General features: G+C 43.4%; 1 protein-coding gene and 1 long non-coding RNA gene across 6 annotated transcripts in view; one reads left to right on the top strand and one right to left on the bottom strand.

Annotated features, from left to right (window-relative positions):
• SHROOM1 (shroom family member 1) overlaps window positions 1–3,337 on the top strand; it is a 217,279-nt gene extending 213,942 nt beyond the window's left edge. For all 5 annotated transcript variants that reach the window (XM_068277467.1, XM_068277465.1, XM_068277469.1 and 2 more), the window contains one exon: window positions 2,840–3,337. In XM_068277467.1, coding sequence (XP_068133568.1) covers window positions 2,840–3,094 — 255 coding nt within the window. In that variant the 3' untranslated portion in view covers window positions 3,095–3,337. The remainder of the gene's footprint in view (window positions 1–2,839) is intronic.
• LOC137564101 (uncharacterized) overlaps window positions 1–22,422 on the bottom strand; it is a 142,571-nt gene that overhangs the window by 96,545 nt on the left and 23,604 nt on the right. The window lies entirely within an intron of this gene.

The raw sequence follows: 22,422 nt of genomic DNA, 5'->3' as shown, positions 1-22,422 counted from the left end.
TGAGGCTGCTTGCAAAACATGCACTGCTTGGGAGTCACAAGGAAAGACAGGTTTGAAAATAGTGCATACATTACTTATATTGCACATTGCCTTATAAAGGGGTTCATAGCCTCCACCACTGTGGTCAAGGTGTAATAGCACTAGTATGAAGTAATTAAAGTGAACCCGAGGTGAGAGTGATATGGAGGCCGCCATATTTATTTCCTTTTAAACAATACTAGTTGCCTGGCAGCTGTGGCTGCAGTAGTGTCTGAATAACACCAGAAACAAGCATGCAGCTAATCTTGTTAGATCTGACAATAATGTAAGGAACACCTGATAGGCTGCATGCATGTTCAGGGGCTATGGCTAAATGTATTAGAGGCAGAGGATCAGCAGGATAGCCAGGCAACTGGTATTGCTTAAAAGGAAATAAATATGGCAGCCTCCATATCCCTCTCACCTCGGGTTCAATTATATGCCTCCACCGGACATATAGCTAAGGTGCTAGTACTAGGGCAGTGATTATTACAGCTAATCACTGGTCAATGGGGAAATATAGAGAATCTCAACTGATCGTTTTATATTGAGAACAATGTTTAGCATCTCCGCCCACTGCCTTATCCTATTGCCTGAATGTAGCATGAATCCTCATCTTTGATATTACTAGTCTCTGCTTTCTCAAGCTGGCCACTAACGGTCCAATTTCTAGCGAAAAATCGTTCGAGCGATCAGAAATTCTAATCGGATTGGTTGTAAATAATGTCCATTGGTGGACACAATCGATTATGAACGAGTGAAAAAAATGTCGCCCGAATGAGTTTTCGTCGAACGAAAATTTGGATTTTCTTGGTGGTCGTGATAGATAGGAAGCAATGATTGGTTAGTTGATGGTGTAGTGAACGATTTTTCGTCCGATCAGAATTTCTGATCGCTCGAACGATTTTTCGCTAGAAATTGGACCGTTAGTGGCCAGCTTAAAGGTGGCCACTAACTGTCCAATTTCTAGCGAAAAATCGTTCGAGCGATCAGAAATTCTGATCGGATTGGTTGTAAATAACCTCCATTGATGGACACAATCGATTATGAACGAGTGAAAAAAATGTCGTCCGAATGAATTTTCGTCGAACCAAAATTTGGATTTTCTTGTTGGTTGTGATAGATAGGAAGCAAGGATTGGTTCGTTGATGGTGTAGTGAACGATGTATTACAATATTTCACTTCCGATCAGAATTTCTGATCGCTCAAATTATTTTTTGCTAGAAATTGGATCATTAGTGGCCACCTTTACAGTATAAGTAGATCCCAGATTTTGTCAGTTTCCCCCATATATCTTTATATGACCATTCCCGACCCATAACGCAGCATGGAGGGGCTCAGTGAAGGTGGAAGTGAAGGTGTGGAGGTGTCTGATGGGGTCACACAGGTCATAGAAGGAGATATGCCCAGCCTCATAATCCAGATAGATCCTGACTCTGTTAGGCCAAGTGCACACCAAAACCGCTAGCAGATCCACAAAACACTAGCGGTTTTTGGTGCGGATTGCAACATTTGGCCCCATGCACACCGAGCGATTTTAATACGATCCGCCGGCCGAATCTACCTGACAATCCGCTTGGCTAATGTATTTGAATGGGCTGGTGCACACTGGCGGTTTGCAGTTTTTAGGAAACCGCAAACGTGCAGCATATTATTACAAGTATTATTATTAATTTAGATATTATAGGTTCCCAAAAGTACAGTTTTTCGCATTGTGAGCTGACTTTGCATTCTTTTAATAACTGGTTTTATTCATTATGTAGTGAAGGCAAGACATGCTTTGACTCTGTCTGTGTCGAGCTGCCTCTCCACAGTCAGAGAATGTGTCACATTCCTCACTTGATACATTTAATTAAACACAAGATAACATTATCTAAAGTTCAGATGCGTCCACATTTCTCTACACTGAACTTTCAAGCTCTGTGTGTAACCCTTCGAATGCTGGTCTAGTAAAAAAATGCTGGTTGCATTTAATATGCTGTAAATAATGTTTTAGAGCAAAGATGAAATGCTGGGTTATATTCTGCTTTAACTGAAAACCATTAATTACATTGTTTTTGAAAGATTAATCACTAATTGTGCGTTCATGCGTTGTGTTGCTGCTTGTGAACGGGCTGCCCATAAAACTGATCCAATCTTTACATATACTGTACCTACAAAGTCAGATAGTTCTATAAATGATCACACTGGGCCACCCTGAATGAACAACAGTGGTCATGGCGCCTTACATTCAGGGCCGGGCCGAGGCATAGGCTGGAGAGGCTCCAGCCTCAGGGCGCAGTGTAGGAGGGGGCGCACAATTCATTCAGCTGTCATTTCTAATTGTGTATGAAGCAGAAAGAAATAAAAAAAGGGGATACATATCAGTGACTGCAAGCCAGATAACTAGATATTAAGGTGTTGGGGAGGTTGTGGGCCCTGTGGCGCCTCTTAGTCTAATAGCAATCAGTGTGTGACAGCTGGGGTGGGAGGGAGGGAGGGGTGTACTTTTGTGTCTCAGCCTTGGGTGCTGGAGGACCTTGTCCCTGCTCTGCTTACATTTTACTAGTAGAGCATAATTTGGAGGAATTAAGGTATCCAGCCATGTTTTGTTTTGCCCTTTCAGTTCAATTATTGATCTCAATGCTTCTATACTTTATGGACTGGAATGCACACAGAATGGATTTCATAATACATTTTTATATTCAGCTGACCTTAAATTTAGGAATCAAATTCCTTAACCTAAAACCAATGGAATCAGATTAACTGTAATATTGAAGCTGTTGTGTTTCTTACATAATAACATTTATATGTCTCTGATAATGCTTTTCATATCTTCCAGCAATCCCTAAAGGAACGTCACACTCTTCTGTCCAGGCAGAGAGAAGACGCCAAAGATCTGAAGGACAACCTTGACCGCAGAGAGCAAGTGGTCACAGGAATCCTGGCCAAATATCTAACCGAGAACCAGCTCGAGGACTATAAACACTATGTTAGGTTAAAGACTTCCTATTTGATTGAGCAGAAGGACCTGGATGAGAAGATTAAGTTTCACGAGGAGCAGTTGGAAAGTCTTCACAACAGCATTCCTCCCTAATTGGCCAGCAGAAGGCCAGGCCACATTCTTACTGGCATTCCATGCCATGACGGCAGAGCCCCTAGGGCTTTGATATGAAGTTTTTTTGTGTTGATTATTCTGCTGCTAAGTCATACCGGGATTATTACCGAAAATGTTTGACAGTGTTAATCAAGCTTAAGAAAGATATAAAAAAAAGGACTCGCTGGCATTAGACGTTTGACAGCTGCTTTAATAAAAATGTGTGCCTTTTTGGACAAGTTATCAGTGTTTTGTCTTGATCGTTGTTATTATTACTGATGGTGTCCATATAATTTGGTTTCTTGGTTGACCCAAATATTTCATTAAAATATATGTAATACTGAGTTCCACTCTGATTTGCTTGTGTGAGTGTGATGATAGAGTTTAGTAATACACCTTATTTTTCAAATAACCCTCCAGGACAGGTGCTACATATGAGATATGGGCCCGCCCCCAACAGGAAACACATCAAACTAGCCCTCTATAACTTCCACCTCTAGCCTCTACCTGCCAGTTCTTTGTGTTTCCTGTTCCGGGGAACACCTAGCTCTCTAGCTAGTGGAGTGGTCAGCAGCCAGGCAGTGCTGAGGCCATGGAGAACTAGTTTGGGTAGCCCTATCCTGGTGGGGTTCTGGAGGTTACCTTTATCCACAGGCTGGTGGATTCCTTTGGCGAAAACCGGCAGGTGCAGCGGTATCCAGAGGAGCGGCATTGGAGGCAGCTAAGGCGGAGGCCATACGCGCGACGGAGGGGACAGTGCCAAGCGGAGGCGTAATGGTGGTCTCTTGGAGGAAGCGGAGTGCGGGGCAGCAGGTCCAAGCGGAGGCTAGGGCATTGGCGCTCTCCGTACAGTACTTCCGCCCTGAGTATGACGTCACGTCCGGTGGCGTCATTTCCAGTTCCGGTTCGAGCGCCTGTTTAGATGCCGCGGCGTTCAAACCTTCACACGCGTTGGAGATGGTGAAGGAGATGGACGCAAAGCAGAAGACGGCAGATCAGGTAAGTGGGGCAGTGTCGGAGGACAGTCGCCCGTCTGATCTGCGAAGGTCTGAAATCTATTTGGCCGCATACTGATCCATGAGGTCTGCTGAATGGTGGTGATGTAGTAATTCACTAAGGCCGCAGTCTGATCAGTAGGTCTGAATACATAATAGTGGCTACAGTCTAATGTTTTATGATGATTATTGACGTAGACCACATGGTTTCAACGAGGTCTGCATATCCTATAGCATGATTATCTCGTTGGTTTGCGCTATAATTTATTATATTATATATGGCAAAGCTGATTTTATGGTGGATACGAAAGATTGTCACTATTATTAACAGCAATTTCTTTAAGTAACAATTTTGTTTTACACAGGGTCTATGCGGTTTTGCAATGATACCTGAAAAAAAAAAAAAAATAGTATTTCACTAATTGGTGGAATCATACTATACCTAGTTTTCTTAAGATTACCAATACCGGTTTGCATATTAATTGGTATGAAAAGAGTATCATTATGACATATTGATTATGTTATTTGTATGTTTCTAGGGAGCTATGGAGTCTGATAGCTCTGATAGGCCCAGGAGTTGCATATTGTGTAATAAACCCTTACAACTGCACTGGCCAAAAGCTTCCTGTCAAAAGTGTATATCAAGCATTATTAATGAGGATAATACTGCTTCATGTAAAGACTTCATGTTCACTATGCGTCAAGAGATGGTGGAGACCTTTAAGGCCTTCAGAGAAAGCCTACCGACTACCTCAGCACAAGGACAACAGTCGGCTCCCTCAGTCAAACCTAGAAAGGCTTTAGGAAAGTCACCTAGAATAATTTATTCTTCTGAAGAGGAACGGGATAGTCACCAGGAAACTGGTGACCTGGACTCCAGGTCTTCAGAAGAACTGTCAGAACAGGAGGAAGCGGATGACGCTTTTAAATCATCCAAATTTAAGTTTGCTTCTGAGGAAACAGAAGAGTTACTTAAGGCAATTTATTCAACTCTTGACATTCCTCAAAAGAAGACATCTGAAAAGTCTTTACATGATAAGTTAATACACGGGTATGGAACCCTCAGAGCAACTCTGTTTTCCATTTCATAGTGCAATGAAGAATCTGATTATGTTACAATGGAAAGACCCGGATAAAAGATTATTTATCTCAAGAGGTTTTAAAAGGCGGTTTCCTTTCTCAGAGGAGGACGCTAAATTATGGGAGTCATGCCCCAAACTTGATGCCGCCTTTAGCCAAGTAGATAAAGATAACGAGTTGGCTTTTGAGGATTTAGGTCGGCTTAAGGATCCGGGGGATAAAAAGATTGAGTTTTCTCTCAAGAAAGCATGGTCAGCTACTGCGACCAACTTTAAACCAGCCGCTGCAACTACCTGTGTATCTCGTACAATGTCAGTATGGTTGGAAAGAATAAAAAAATTGATTAATGAGGATGCCCCTAAAAAAGATATTTTAGAAGCTGTTGAGGTAGTAGAGGGAGGTAATGACTACGTCATTGATGCAGCCTCAGAATCTCTAAGGATTACAGCTAAATCTACCGCACTGATAAATAGTGCTCGCAGAAATTTATGGATAAAAACATGGGATGGCAGTCAAGCATCAAAATCTAGAGCCTGTGCTCTTCCCTTTTCAGGTGATTTACTGTTCGGCCCACAGCTCCAGGAAGTGTTAGAGCGTACAGCTAGTAAAAAAGCAACTTTTCCGAAAAAGAGGAAGTTTGAAACAAAAAAGAAACCTTTTTTTCGGAAGAGGCAGACGCAGGGGAGAGAACAGCAGAAACGTAAACCCTGGACAGGTAATAGGGGATTCACCAAAAGAAGTCCGTTGTTTACATCAACGGAAAGAAAGAGTAAACCATGACGCCAACAAGGTGGGGGGAAGGTTAAAGAAGTTCCTATTAGGTTGGAAAGAAATGACAAGAAACAAATTCATTTTAGACCTAATAGAGAATGGATACAAGATTCAATTTTCAAGAAATCCTCCCAAACGATTTATAGTGACTTCACCCCCAAAAGTTCCAGAGGAATATTCCTAGTAAAAAAACCCACGGGGAAGTATCGGCTGATATTGAACCTCAAACCCCTGAATCCTTATATAAGGTACGAGAGATTTCGAATGGAAACTGTATTTACAATGCGAAACCTTCTGTCCCCAGATTGTTTTATGATCAATATAGATCTAACAGATGCTTACTGGCATATCCCAATAAGGAAAGAGTCTCAAGCTTTCCTTCGTTTCAGTGTAATGACAGTTTCAGGTCCAGAACATTTTCAATTCTGCTGTCTTCCGTTCGGAATCTCTTCAGCTCCCAGAATTTTCACAAAGGTGATGGCAGAGATTGTGGGAGCTCTACATCTGAAGGGAATTCTTATAATCCCTTATCTAGACGATTTATTGGTAGTAGCCGACAGTATACAGGATCTAGAGAGGCACAAGAATATGGTGATACAACTTTTGGAACAGACAGGGTGGTTAGTAAATTTTCAAAAATCATTCCTGGTTCCAACACAAGAAATTCAATTTCTGGGATTCACGGTAAACTCGGTGGCCCAGAGATTGTTCCTTCCTGGGGACAAGACATTAAAGCTCCAGACAATGGTGCGGCAGTGTCAGAAGGAAGCAACCACGACACCCAGACAAGTCATGAGACTGTTGGGGTTTTTAACCTCCACAGCCCCGGCAGTATATTGGGCACTAAAACATATAAGACCGCTACAGCTATGGCTGTTACAGAATTGGAAAGGAGATCAGTCAGTCCTAGATCAGACCCTATGCATACCAGAAAATATAAAGCAATCTTTGGATTGGTGGGTTCAGGAGCCCAATCTAATACAGGGTCGCTTGTGGAGGTGTCCAGTAACAAAGGTCCTGACAACAGATGCCAGCCTCACAGGATGGGGGGCTCACATAGAAGGCATTTATTTACAGGGGACTTGGCCAAGGGAAGTGATAGTTCAGTCTTCAAATTATCGAGAATTACTGGCAGTGAAGGTAGCGTTAACTCAAGCGACAGACAGGATAAGGGGCCACCATATTCAGATCCGGTCAGACAACATGACAGTTGTCATGTATCTGAACAAGCAGGGTGGAACAAGGTCAGAACGGCTGTTGAGACTAGTGCTGGAGATATTAGATTGGGGAGAGCAAAATCTTCAGTCAATTTCAGCAGTGCACCTCAAGGGATCCCTAAATACCATGGCGGATCTGTTGAGCAGAGAAAAATTGTCCAATTCAGAACTAAGTTTAAATCCAAATATATTCAAGGAATTGACACAAAGATGGGGTCATCCGCAGATAGATCTGTTCGCCAATTGGGAGAACACGCACTGCAACCAATTTTTCTCATTAGACCCAAGAGGAGCTTTGGGGGTAGATGCGTTAGCACAGACATGGGACTTTCAGATCGCCTATGCATTCCCTCCAATCCCTCTATTATCAATAGTAATGCAGAAGCTGAGATCAACTGCAATGTATCTGATACTGATTGCACCCAATTGGCCAAAACGACTCTGGTTCCCAATGTTAAAATCGATGTTAGTGGACAAACCGATCCAGTTGAGAGACAGGCACAACCTTCTCAGAAAAGAAGGCGAATGGATTCAGATTCCCAATCTTCAGCTGACAGCGTGGTTTCTGAGGGGCAAATCCTAAAGAGAAGAGGGCTATCGGACAGAGTGACAAAGACGATATTAAACAGTAGGAAGAGTGTTACAAGAGTAATCTACCTAAAATATTGGAAAACCTTTTGTAAATGGAAAAAGGAATCAGGCCTGAGATCAAATAGACTGGCTACAGTACTAGAATTCTTGCAAGATGGAATTGACAAGAAACTGGCATTAAGCACATTGAAAGTGCAGGTTGCAGCCCTTTCAGTTTTTCTTAATAGGCGGTTAGCCTTAGAACCCTTAGTTATCAGATTTTTGAAATCAGTAGAACGGTCTCGGCCGGTAATTAAATGTTCATATCCAAGTTGGGATTTGACTTTAGTTCTAAACAGTTTGATGAGTGATGATTTTGAACCATTGAATGAAATTCCATTACGATTCTTAACAATGAAGACCATTTTTTTAGTAGCTATTACCTCAGCAAGGAGAATAAGCGAGCTGGAAGCTCTAAGTTCTGTTGAACCATTTTGTTCCATTTTTCATGACAGAGTAGTCCTGAAGACGGCAAGTGAGTTCTTGCCAAAGGTCGCTACTCTATCCAATAGGATGCAGGAAATTGTCTTGCCATCCTTTTGTAAAAATGCCACTGATCCTAGAGAGGTTAGATGGCATAAGTTAGACGTCAGAAGATGTTTATTATTTTATTTGGATAGAGTAAAGGAGTTTAGAAAATCTACAACATTATTTGTTAATTTTTCGGGTGCAACAAAAGGGAAGAGTATGTCTAAAGCCTCTATAGCAAGATGGATTAAAGCCTGCATTAAGGAAGCATATAGACTTAAAGGAGTTCCCTGTCCAAAGGAAATAACAGCACACTCAACTAGGTCATTTGCAACTTCCTGGGCTTACAGAGCTGGAGCTACGGCAACCGACATCTGCAAAGCGGCAACCTGGAAGACGTCGAACACCTTCATTAGACACTACAGGCTGGATCTACTATCAGCGGAAGAACAAACTTTTGGAAGGAAAGTTCTTCAAGCTGTGATCCCTCCCTAAGGTTAGTGCTGCTTATTGCATATCATCTCATATGTAGCACCTGTCCTGGAGGGTTATTTGAAAAAAACAAAATTAGCTTACCTGGTAATGCTGTTTTTAATAACCCTCCAGGACAGGTGACCCACCCTAAAAACTTATGTGCATACGGAAAACTATATGTTGTAAACATGTATGATGTAAAATTAAGTTGTAAGCATGTATTTATGTAATATGTGAGGCATTCTATCGGAACAGTTAATTGGAACATACTGGCAGGTAGAGGCTAGAGGTGGAAGTTATAGAGGGCTAGTTTGATGTGTTTCCTGTTGGGGGCGGGCCCATATCTCATATGTAGCACCTGTCCTGGAGGGTTATTAAAAACAGCATTACCAGGTAAGCTAATTTTGGTTTTCCTGGCGGAACACACATGTGATGGGCTCTCAACCTTTCCATCAAAGGGGTACCCCTTTGTGTCTAAGCACTAAGAACCTCTATCTCCTAGTTATTTGCTTTGTGTTCAGTAGTGACAGAGGCAGGATAACTGAAACTGAATTTATTTAAAGTATTCACCAACTCTCGACACAAACAATCTGCTCTGCATGTCTCTAGCCAGGGCAGGACAGGAACCAATGACCCACAACAGTATAGATAATCTTATGCAATTACTAAGTAGAACAGGCCAGATTTATGAACACCCCAATTTGTGAGGCATTTCTTATTATAAATTGATTTATCTGAAGCAGTTTTTAGAATTTTATTCAAATGTATGCAGCATGGAAATGGACCAATCAAATATCTGCTGCTTTTGATTGGTCCATTGTCAAGCTGTATAAATGTGCATAAAATTTGTATCAGCTGTACGATCTCTATTGACCTTACAGAGAGGGAGACGCAAGCAAAGTGTAATTTTCCTAAGCAAACTACTGTGCTATAAACTCAAAAATGGACACAGTGTATGTGTTGGATCTCAGAAGTGCTGTTACAATATCTGGCAGCTTTGTAAATTTTTAAAGAGGAACTGTAAGGGCTCGTTTCCACTGTTGCGACGCGATTTCGCTGGCATTCCGACGCTTGTAAAAACGCATGCGGATGCGTTTCCGCATGCGTTTTTACCCGCGATTTCGCGTGCGATTTCGCATGGCAGGGTGCCATGCGAAATTAACCATGACACTGCCAGGGCAAAATAACATTGAAAAAGGTGCGAAATCGCACGCGAAATCGCGGGTAAAAACGCATGTAACAAACGCATGCGTTTTTACTATTAAATACATTAGCGGCGATTCGCACGGATTCCCGACGCAGGCGAATTCTGTGGGTCCCGTCGTGCAGATTTGGCCCGCCGCCAAATCGCTCCCGCACGCCGCACATGTGGAAACAGCCCCGGCCACTTCAGTGTAACAAGCGAATCCGCATCTCGTCGCCGCATGCGGATTCGCTATGGTGGAAACGAGCCCTAATGACATATACAGTAGTACAATGTAAAAAAATAAAAATTAAAAAGACCCCTTTTGTAATTTTTTTTATCCTGGTTTTGGTTTCTATATAAATATATATTGTACACCTGTATATTGGTATGTAACCCCACCCTCCCAGTGATGTTTAGCCTAGGCTATGTCATGCAGCTTTCTGCTCCAGAGCACTCTGGGAGATCATGTGATGTTCCTGCTCACTTCACAGAGGGTTAAAACTAAAAATCCACAGTGACTAACCTTACCAACAGTGAAGATGCTAGTAATACATTTAAGAATGTATTTAGATAAGGTAAGAAAATAACCATTTATGAATGAATATAGTAGACATAAGCAATTGTATCAATTAGAGAGAAATTGTAGTCAAAATAACGAGGAATACAATTGCTTACTTTTTAACAATAAGTTCATAAATTATTTAGTGTTTGCCCATTGTAAAATATTTCCTCCTGATTTACTTTTTGAAAGTTACCACTTTTTGAAAGTTACCTCTTTAGTTGGTCAAGTGATTTCTGTAGAATGTTTGTTTACTGAGAGCCATTAGAAAACCTCTCTGGTCTCCCAGAATGCTCTGAGGGAAGAATTCTGCATTATAAACCGCCTCAGCCAGGGGTGTCAAACTCAAGTACAAAGTGGGCCGAAATTGTACACTGGGACCTAGTCGTGGGCCAAACTCAATGTCTACTGGCAACCTTCCTCCCTTATAAAGTTCCCTGGTGTCTAAAGGATCCCCTCCTACCCATATACAGTGCCATGGTGTCTTGTGGTCCTCCTCCCTCCTCTATACAGTTCCCTGGTGTTTAGTGTTCCCCACCCTTCCCTAGGCCTGAACGATTTTAGGAAAAGATTGAATCGCACGATTTCTGTCAAATTGCGATTTCGATTCGATTCACGATTTTCTTCAAATCCAGCTTTAGCACTAAATTCACAATGTACACAGTAACATTTACAAACATGCAGTGACAGAAAATAACATCATACTATCAAATTGGTAGTATAATGTCATTGTCTGTCATGTTTGTAAACCTTACTCCATCATGTGAATTTAAGGTGAGAGACTAGAGGAAAAAAGGTGGAGACTACAGGCGGCCGGCCCTATATATATATATATATATATATATATATATATATATATATATATATATATATATATATATATATATATATATATATATATATATATATATATATATATATATATATATATATATATATATATATATATATATATATATATATATATATATATATATGTATATATATATGTATATATATATATATGTATATATATATATATATATATGTATATATATATATATATATATATATATATGTGTATATATATATATATATATTATTCTGTGTGTATGCAAGATGATGTGTGCTCGGCAGTGTGGGCACTGTGCTTTTGAACTGAGGTGACTCAGCTGGACTGTGATATACTATACTGTATACACAGTCCAGCTCAGTCACCTCAGCTCAAATGCACAGTGCCCACACTGACGAGCACACATCATCTTGCATACACACAGAGTGGATGAGGCACATACAGGGTGTCAGCGTGATCTAACTGATGTACAAACTCTTGCCTGACAGTACTGCCACCCGCCCAGCTTATAACGCACTAGGCTAGGCGGAGGGAAACCGAGCGAGAGCCTGTGGGCGGAGTTTGCCGCCCGCCCAGCTGATGAAGTATTAGGCTGGGCGGAGCGAAAGAGAGTGAGCCTGCTGCGGCTGCCCGCCCTCCCAGCCAATGACGTGCTTGGCAATGCGGAGGGTGATGACGTAGGCAGTGGAGGTGGCCGCAAGGAAGGAGATAGTGAGAGCCGCTAAGTCGCCGCTACAGAGCGGCAAGCGGGAGATAGACTGCCGGCCTGAAATGGTACACTGCTGCACAGCAGGAGGGGAAATCATGAGAAATCGCCACGTTCGCGATCACGAAATCGTCATTTCCGTGATCGCGATTTCGGTCTAAAAACGATAAATCGTTCAGGCCTACCCTCCCCTGTACAGTTCCCTAGTGTGTAATGCTTTTCCTCACCTCCCCCATATGGCTTCCCTGGTGTTCTAGGGCTTTACCTCCAGTATAGCTTCCCTGGTGGTCTAGAGTGGGCCAAACATAATGCAAAGTGGGAAACCACTTGGGGGGCCAAATTTAATGGCTCCGAGGGCCAGATTTGGCCCGCGGGCCGGAGTTTGACATGTATGGCCTAAGTGGGGAGGGAGGGCTACATGCCAATATATAGCAATATACATGTGAACCTCGTAAAATTAGAATATCGTGCAAAAGTTCATTGAATTCAGTAATTCAACTTAAAAGGTGAAACTAATATATTTCATTACATGAAAAGCAAGATATTGCAAGCCTTTATTTGTTATAATGTTGATGATTATGGCTAACAGTTTATTCTGATTGTCACAAAGATGACATTAATTTGGGACAAAGGTAAAAAGGAAAACTACTGTATATTGTCAATCAGGAGCAGGGAGACAGTTTTTTGATTGTACATTATGCCAGACTATAATTCCACTTTAAAGGGGAACTGAAGAGAGAGCTATATGGAGGCTGTCATGTTTATTTCCTTTTAATCAATACCAGTTGCCGGGCAGCCCTGCTGGTCTATTTCTCTGCAGTAGTATCTGAATAACACCAGAAACTAGCATGCAGCTAGTCTTGTCAGATCTGACTTTAAAGTCTGAACCACTGAAACACCTGATCTGCTGAATAGTATAAAACACTGTGGGAGGCGCCCTTAGGTTTCAAGATATATAGTACAACATCAAAACATCAAAGGTAAGCGCAATACGTCTTACCTGGTACGAAGACTCAAACACATAAGGTAGTAGAATTCAAATTTATTTAAAGCACTAAAGCAACCGAGAATTGTAAAGACGGTACTTCTTCACATGTTCTGATGGTGGTTGCAATAAAAGCAACCCAGAATTGTGAGTATATTTTTACTACAATAGACCAACTCACGCAACGATAATACACGATATCTGGCTCCCGGTGTCCCTTGTGTTTTTTTGTTTCTCTAGTCTCACTGATCTGCTGAATGCTTGTTCAGGGGCTATGGTTAATAGTATTAGAGGCAGAGGATCAGCTGGGCTGCCAGGCAACTGGTATTGCTTAAAAGGAAATAAACATGACAGCCTCCATATACCTCTCTCTTCAGTTCCCCTTTAACCACTTCAGGACCACAGGCTTTACACCCCCCCCCCCCCCTAAAGACCAGGCCATTTTTCACAAAAATGGCCACTGCAGCTTTAAGGGCTCGCTACAGGACCACACAACTCAACACACAAGTCACCCCCCCCTTATCCCCCCACCAACAGAGCTCTCTGTTGGTGGGGTCTGATCGCTTCCCCAATGTTTGTTTGTTTTTCACAAATATTTATTGTATTTTTTTATAATAAATTTCCTCTTTTTTTCCCTTTAAAAACTGCCCTCCCTCCCCTGCCAGGCAGTCACTGTGATCGGCTGTCATAGGCTATGACAGGCGTTCACCCCTGATCCCCTGCAGGGGACAGCCGTATCACACGGCTAGCGCCGCCTTAGATCCCATCTCTGTACAGGCATAAAAGATGGCGGTTTCGCTGCCTAACAGTCTTCCAGCAGCAAGAGACTGAAGGCAGAGCGGAGCAGTTAAAGTGTACCTGTAGGGAAAATAATGCCCCAATCGAGTAGTCATTTCAGGAGGGGGAAGCCTCATCCTGCACTGGCCTGTACTAGCATTGAGACTCCTGAAAATTTGCTTGTCAATGGCTTGTGCATGCACAGTAGCACAGATCTGCTCAAGTGGAAAGAGCCAAGACTCTGGTTCATGCCACTGTGCATGCTCGAGCCACCGGTGCAGTAACATAGACCTGATCAAGCTTTTCTGCCTGAGTGGGTCCAAGCTACTGCGCAAGTCTGAGGAGGATGGGTGAAGTCACTTGAGAACCCGAGGCTTCCCCCTCCTGAGGTAAGTATTCAAAATTGCCTGTAGCAAACCTCATAGGTTTGTTTTAACCACTTGATGACCCACCCTTTACCCCCCCCTTAAGGACCAGCGTGGTTATTAGTGATCTGTGCTGGGTGGGCTCTACAGCCCCCAGCACAGGTCAGGGTGCAGGCAGAGAGATCAGATTGCCCCCCTTTTTTCCCCCCTATGGGGATGATGTGCAGGGGGGGTCTGATCTCTTCTGCCTGCGTGTGGCTGGCGGGGGGGGGCACCTCAAAGCCCCCCTCCGCGGCGAAATTCCCCCCTCCCTCTCCTACCTGTCCCCTCCCCGGTGATCCGGGCTGCACAGGACGCTATCCGTCCTGTGCAGCCAGTGACAGGACGTCCCCTGTCACATGGCGGCGATCCCCGTAAACAAAGCGGATTATTTACGCTTGTGTTTACATTTAGCCTGCGAGCCGCCATCGGCGGCCCGCAGGCTATTTACGGAGCCCCCCGCCGTGATTTGACAGGAAGCAGCCGCTCGCGCGAGCGGCTGCTTCCTGATTAATCAGCCTGCAGCTGGCGACGCAGTACTGCGTCGCTGGTCCTGCAGCTGCCACTTTGCCGACGCACGGTATAAGCGTGCGGTCGGCAAGTGGTTAAGTAACTAACAACTGCTGCACTGCTTCTCTAACACTGTTCATAATATTCCTCAATGCTGAAACAATATGAGTTCCAAAGGAATTACTGCAGCCTTGTTCCCACGGCCTGGATAGCTCACTAGTCACTACCTCTTGGCTCAGCTGAGGCATTTTCTTCAAATAAATTAGCTAAGGCTTGCTGAGCTATTTTCAGCTTTTTGTATGCACTTCCCACAAAAACTCAGTTAACCCCTTCAGGCATGTATATAGTGCATGGTCTTGAGTAAAGGGTCTCTAGGGAAAAAAAGACAAGTGGCGAGGCTGTAAGAATAAATAAAGCTGACCTATTTGGCTGAAATGAGAAAATGTCTCTGGAAACCAAGTTATTGTTGCCAAAAAAACATAACAAAACAAGCTGCTATGCACATACTATGACATCATAGGTGATTTTTCTCACAGATCATAGATACTGTATGTATCTGTAATAGATTCATAAGCCATTTTATCATTTTGTGGGTACTTATCCGTTAGCCGGGCGCATCCGGCAGGTGGGACTAATTACTATTCCCCCCTCCAGGCCGACATGGATAGTAGGGAAAGATGTAACTCTGGTGGAGTTTTGACGCCACCTAGAGGATGCGCCCAGCTAACGGATAAGTACTATTTTGTGTTATTAAATACTACTTTTAGATTCTAGTTTACAGCTTGCTTTGATCTAGTAAAAAACTTAATGTAAAAGCTACCAAGTGTGTAACAATACTAATAAGGGAGGTTAAACCATGCAAGAATAAAAGGTGCAAATGATGCAAAAGCATTAACCAGTCATTAGGTGTAACACGTGCTCCATGGATCTTCATTATTGCAGGATCACTGTTTGGCCAGAAACCCACTAGGAGCGATTTTCTGGGTGCTTTGCGATGTGAAAACGCTTGCTAATGTAATGCTATGGGTGTGATCCCACTTGAGTGATGTGATTTTATAAAAATCCCCATAGCATTGCATTAGCAAGATCAAAACACTAGCAATTAGAAATCGCTCCTAGTGGGTTTCTGGCCTTCTCCTGCATTCCACTGCTAGTGCAGAACAGTGGTGTGATTTAGGTAGTGTCACAAGCAGAGTTAGATATAATCTGAAAGGTATTAATATTTATTAAAAGGTATTACTTTTACAAAACTGTGGTTTTTCTACCTGCTTAATCTTGCATGCAAACTTCATGCATATTGTATGCAGCATGGAAACTTCCCAACCAAATGCACTTACCGTCCGATTTGATTGACCCAATTCCGAATAGCATACAATATGCGTGAAACATGGACGGGGGAGTGAATGGTAGGGTGATAGGAGGGAACAACCCCACAAGCCTGCCTCCTCCTACCTTAAGATTTGAATTTAACCCAAAGTCAGATTTTTCAAGCCGTGATTACATGGACCAGGGGAAACAAGGAGAGGAACGGACAACGCACAAAGGTATGTGGATCCAACAAAATCAAACTTCTGTGCTTACCTTGGGTAGCTTTGCCTCGGGTCTGGTATGCTTTCCATACAAAGTAAAGCTATGGAATTCCAGGAAAGTCTAATTTAGAAGTAGGAATACAGATACAACGGTTTGTCTTATCAGTTTAATTTTATTTCAGGTTTGCTTTAGAGTTAAAGGGCACCTGAAGCGAGTGTGAGGCCTGGTTCACATTGGGGATTCTAACCAAAGGATCCGGTAAAATGGATCCGGTTTCCGCTTCACCGGACCCGTAAGGCTTGGTTCACACTGGAAAACGGATCTCTGATCGCCGGTCAATTGGATCTGATTTCACTCCATTGCCACAGCAGCTGGGCAGATGAGGGAGGGTTAAAGCTTACCCAGGCTCACATCGCATCATGTGACTACCACACTTTCTCCTTCTGGGTTGAAGGAGGAAGCGTAGTCACGTGACGCGACGTGGGACACAATACAAGGCGGAAGAAGATGGGAGCCTGGAAGAAACCCTCCCTACCGCCTGGCTGCAATAAAGAAGACAGAAGCCTGGGTAAGTTTAAACCCTCCCTCCCTCACCCACCTGCCTGCTCAGGTACGGTACGGTTCACGTCCCCACATCCCTCCCCCCCAGACCCCCGCCCCCAGTGGATTTTGCCCTTAACGATCCATTTCTTCACTAGTGTTAAAAACGTTCCGTTCTATCATTGCCACCCAATGCAGAGCGTCATCTTCCGTTTCACGTTTTCCATGCTGCAGCAAACTTCTGTTCAGCAAATTGTGCAGAACGGATATATTCAAACATATGCAAGTGAACGGTTCCATAGGTTAAAATTGGATCCATTCCCATCCGTTCCGTTTGTACAGTATTCATTCCGTTCTGATTCAGGAACAGACCTTTTTTAACGCAAGTGTGAACCGCGCCTAAGGCCCCGTTTACAGTGGAGCTCTGCTGTGCAGCACTACAACCGTTCTGTAGTGCGGCTCACCGCACAACAATGTTCCACCTATAACAGCGGGGGCATTGCAATGTAACGATGGGCAGCATAGTAATGCACTCCATGCAGTGTGTTACCGGTTACAGTGAAAGTGAAGCCTACTTTTCATTGAACTGTATGCTTCACTGTACCCAATGGAATGGGTGGATAACACACAGCATTGATGTCTGTAATGTTGCATTGTGCCCTGGCTGTAACATGTAATGCAACGCAACTGATCACTTTAAAGTAGGCCTAAGGGTACATACACACATCCAATTTTGGGTGGCCAATCACTCACCAATATTACCACCTCCAGGTAGTTTGAGGGCAAAACGATTTGGAATGCTATAAATATATTGTGCAGGTAAGTTCTCATACTACATGGAGGTTATGAAATTGGCCAGTCAAAATGAGATGTGTGTACACATCCCTTATATGTCAACTGACATTTATTTAATTTTAATAGATATAAGTTGCCTAGCAGTCCTTCTGATCTGCTGTCTTTAAAGAGAACCCGAGGTGTGTTTAAAGAATGTTATCTGCATACAGAGGCTGGATCTGCCTATACAGCCCAGCCTCTGTTGCTATCCCAAACCCCACTAAGGTCCCCCTGCACTCTGCAATCCCTCATAAATCACAGCCGTGCTGTGAGGCTGTGTTTACATCTGTAGTGTCAGTCTCAGCTGCTCCCCCGCCTCCTGCATAGCTCCGGTCCCTGCCCCCGTCCCTTCCCTCCAATCAGCACAGCAGGGAGGGAAGGGATGCAGGCGGGGACTGGAGTTCTGCAGGAGGCGGGGAGAGCAGCAGACTGACACTATAGAGATAAACACAGCCAGCTCTGACAAGCTTTTTGTCAGCAGCGTGGCTGTGATTTATGAGGGATTGCAGAGTGCAGGGGGACCTTCGGGGGGTTTGGGATAGCAACAGAGGCTGGGCTGTATAGGCAGATCCAGCCTCTGTATGCAGATAATATTCTTCAAACCCACCTCGGGTTCTCTTTAATATGTTTAGCTGCTGCAACCGGATAGTGTAGTGTCCACACTAATGGTCTGTTGTCGTCTGGCTGGAGCTCGGGGCAGATGTGTTACCACCATAGGCTATATGGGGAAAGCATCCGCCTGTCTGAGATTATCATGGCTTGCGCAAAAGTGTGGTCCGCGTCCGATTACTGTAATAGATCCAATGAATCTGTTGCAGACTGACAAGTGTGACTGGCTCCTATCATCCTATATAATAAACCCTATTGTCTCTGCGTCGGTCCCTGTGTCAGTGCTTTTTTGCACTGCGCATGTGGAGGGACAGGCGCAGAGACTCTGCGGAGAGCCGGAGGAGGACGGTGCCAGAAGGGGCGCGCGGCGGGTGCACAATGGGCGCGCAGCGGGCGCGCACATCGATATTAGTGACAGACCTAGCAACTGTTAGGCTGAGTTTCCGCTGTAACTAGGCGAATCCGCATAGAAAAAAACCGCTTGCGGATTTGCATGCATATGCAAATTTGCATTCGTTTGCTGGCATTTTTTTCATGCAAATTCGATTTTTTTTTTTGTTTCAATTTTCTCATCGCCATTTATTACGATGGACTTCCTCATGTGAAAATGCACAAAACGCGCTGAAAATTGTTACAGAGGTGGCCATTTTTTTCAGCTGCGGGGGGAAGCTAATTTCGCCTGTAATGGAAACAGGCCCATTGAAATGCATTGGTATGCGAATTTGCATGCAGGTTGTTTGGAAGGAAATAAATATGGCAGCCTCCATATACCTCTCTGTTTCGGTGTCCTTCAGCTGTCTAATATATGTGATTTGTTAGGGTTCTTTAACATTGTGGTAACAGGGAGATTAATTACTCTGACTGCTGAATTAATACAATATTTATTTCTAGATAATTATGTAATTATAAATGAGAAACTCAGAGAAATGGAACAGTTGCAGTAGGAGACACCTGTGGCTCAGGCTTACAATCATAAGATGTTATTATGCAATGAAATGACTCAGCTGCTTCAGAAGAAAGGCTCGACAGGCTGCACAGTTCATTAATTCCAGCACGGCACTGATAGCAAGTGTTCCTTGCAACTTGAAAATTAAAGTTAATTCCAGTTGTGGGCATGCTTCATAGCACACCGCTGCCTGTGTGCCAGCCTGTCACACAATCATTCTTGTTTCTCTGTAAAATGATCAGACCATGGCAGCTTGTGGAGCAGTGTGCCTGCTGCCAATATTCGGAATAGCACTTACCATGGCAAGAGACACTGTTGGTACCATAGAGGAATTTTTTTAATAATGCGGAGATCAGAAGATTAATTACTCACACTGAGGACTATAATGTGCATTATATATGAATATGATTGTGTAATTGTAAATGAAAGCTCCAAAGAAATAGATCAGTTACAGAAAGAGGCACCAATGGTGTACACAACCAATGTTGATTGGTCAATTTTAACACTTCTGTGTACTATGAGGGCTAACCGATTCTAAATGCTATCAACAAATTGTGTAGATGAGCTCTCATACTACATGGAAGGAGTAAAATTTGCCAGTCTAGATTGTGTGTATACAACTTAAGGCCCTGTTCAGGGGCGTAACTAGAAGTCAATGGGCCCCCCTGCAAAACTTTGGATTGGGCCCCCTCTCCCTGCACACTGAATAGGGACTGTCTACAAATCTTTGTCTACAAAACTTTGTATGATTTGTTATTAGTGGCTGAGCAGATGCAGTCATTAGAACAATTGTGCAGAAAGTTTTTTTTTTCTCTCCTTGCCCTTAGTCGTCAGTTCCTCAGGACTGGGCCCCCAGTGGCTTCTGGGCCCCCCTGCATCCCTTGCAGGGTCTATTGTTACGCCCCTGGCCCTGTTTCCATTTGTGGTGGCATCAGTCTCTGAGACGGCTATGGAGATTCAGATGCGGTGTGTGAAAAAATGCAGCCAACACTACATTTTTACTCCCCAATAGGCTGCAATTTCCTGCCAGGCTTCTCTAACTAGCTAGCCACAGCGGGATCAGATGGAGTATTTACTTGTTTCATTTCTATGTGGAGATTAGCATTAAAGGTGGTCGATGCAAAATAAAAACAAACAGATACTCGCCTAAGGAGAGGGAAGGCTCTGGGTCCTATAGAGACTACCTGTTACTCTCACGGTGTCTTCATTCCAGTACTGGCTCCCCTGTTCAAACCCCCCGCCTCAAGAAGGCTTCAGCAGTTTTCGGGAGCCTGATTGCACTCAAAGACAGGAAGCTGTACTGCACATGCACAGTATGAAGCAGCTTGTCTTCAGGAGCACTCAGGCTCCTGAAACTTCCAAAGCCTCCATCGGTCGGAGACTGCTACTGGGGGACACAGTGCTAGAATGAAGGGATCGTAGGAGGAATGGGAAGGCTCTATAGGACCCAGAGCCTTCCCTCTTAGGTGAGTATCTGTTTGTTTTGTTTCTTAATTTCGCTTCAGACTCAATTTAACCATTTCTGTACCAGCAGTCTCTGGTCCTTAAAATGTCGCCTTGCGGTGAGTCGCTGCACATACCCGCCGCTCTTGCCGGTCACGGCGATGTCCCATCGCCGCAGGCTTCTCTCTCTGCCATTTCTATGGTGGTAGAGCGCTGTCAGTCGGTCAGAAGCCACTTTCATTGGCTCCTGACGCTGCCTATCAATGTGAGCCAATGTGGTTGGCTCACAGTGATCACACTGTCAGGAGCAAATGAAAGCGGCTCCTGACCTGCTCATAGAGCATCATAGAGATGGCAGAGCGAGCGAATTGTGGCAGGTGCAGAACAGCGAGAGCAGCGGTAACGGTGGTAGCGTGGAGTGCCAAAGCAGTAGAATCTACGTCCAATTAGAGCTGCAGATCAGATATTTACTTTTAAATACAGGTGGAATTCCACTTAAAGCTTAAATACTGAGAATCGATGTGAGTAAACTGTAATATACTGTATGTTACAGCTCCTCTGGGAACCTGGACAAATATGAATGGTTCTAAGCTGGGGCGTAGCAATAGCCATAGCAGCCATAGCAGCTGCTATGGGGCCCTGGAGATCATGGGACCCAGTGGGTACTTAATGAATTCATCATTAACTTTCTTGTGCTTCTCCACCCTCTAACTTTGTCTCACTGTCCATGAATTATGTGCAGTGTTAATTACATGAGACTGTAAATTGCCCAACTAACTATATCCATAGAGTAGGGGCTGGTGGCATTGCTTAAGAGTGGCTACATCTGAGGGCCCCATGAACGTTTTGCTATGGGGCCCCATGCTCTCTAGCTATGCCACTGGTTCTAATAACTCTATAGATCTTTTGCAAAGGTTGTTGGCACTTTATAAATGACATAAATAGAGCGGTTATTGTGTCCAAAGAAGCTCTCCTTATTTGAACAGAGGAGGGCAACACTCAGTCCAACCACAGTGTCTGTACAGCCATCTTCAGTAAGATCAGTGAAAGGAAGGCTTCTTTGTTTATAAACAATTGATAACTTATTTAATTTTGGATATTCTGTATACCAAAGTCTGAACTAATGCCTGGTATGAATTATTATCTGTCTTCTCACTGGGGAGCACGCAGTAACCTAGAATGTGACACACGGGCAGCTGAACCTTAAGCTCCTCCCACAGTCCTGTATTCTGTCAGGGATCCTTATCAGATCAGCACAGAACCATAAATGTATACACACTGTAAGCAGTCTAAATATAGAAAGCAACTTGTCAGAAGACGTGTGTATTTATAACTCATTTACCTAACATACTGCAAATATCACCTGGCCTGTAGCCAGTGTCAATAAGCTCCTGCTTTGCATTCACATTGGAGATGGATGTAGGTGTTAAATGACATGACCTATTGCTGTTCACTTTCAGCCCTACTTCAACATTGTTTTCTGTACAGAAATGGCATTTCTCATCCAGATTAAGAACTAGCTATTACTAAACACAACCTTGTATAACATGAACAGTGGCCAGTGAATGAGTTTGTAAGGACTACCCATGTATGTTTGGATTTCCTCTGAACTGCTTTCTTCCAGCTAATCTAAAGTTAGACATTTTCTCTGTGGTGTTTTTTGTAAATTTAAATATTTCTTATAATAAAAATGTCAAACTAGTAAAAACTCTATTATGAACTAGGGCAATCTGCACAAATTTTGGATTGGTATCTTGCTAGAATATTAATCACAAATGTGAATTCCTACTGATTGAGCGTGGGTTTGACTACTGGTTTGAATTTCGTCTTTG

Source organism: Hyperolius riggenbachi, chromosome 3, assembly GCF_040937935.1.
Source record: "Hyperolius riggenbachi isolate aHypRig1 chromosome 3, aHypRig1.pri, whole genome shotgun sequence".
Taxonomy (NCBI): domain Eukaryota; kingdom Metazoa; phylum Chordata; class Amphibia; order Anura; family Hyperoliidae; genus Hyperolius; species Hyperolius riggenbachi.
Note: the sequence above shows the minus strand (reverse complement) of the source record. Positions and strands in the feature narration are given on the sequence as shown.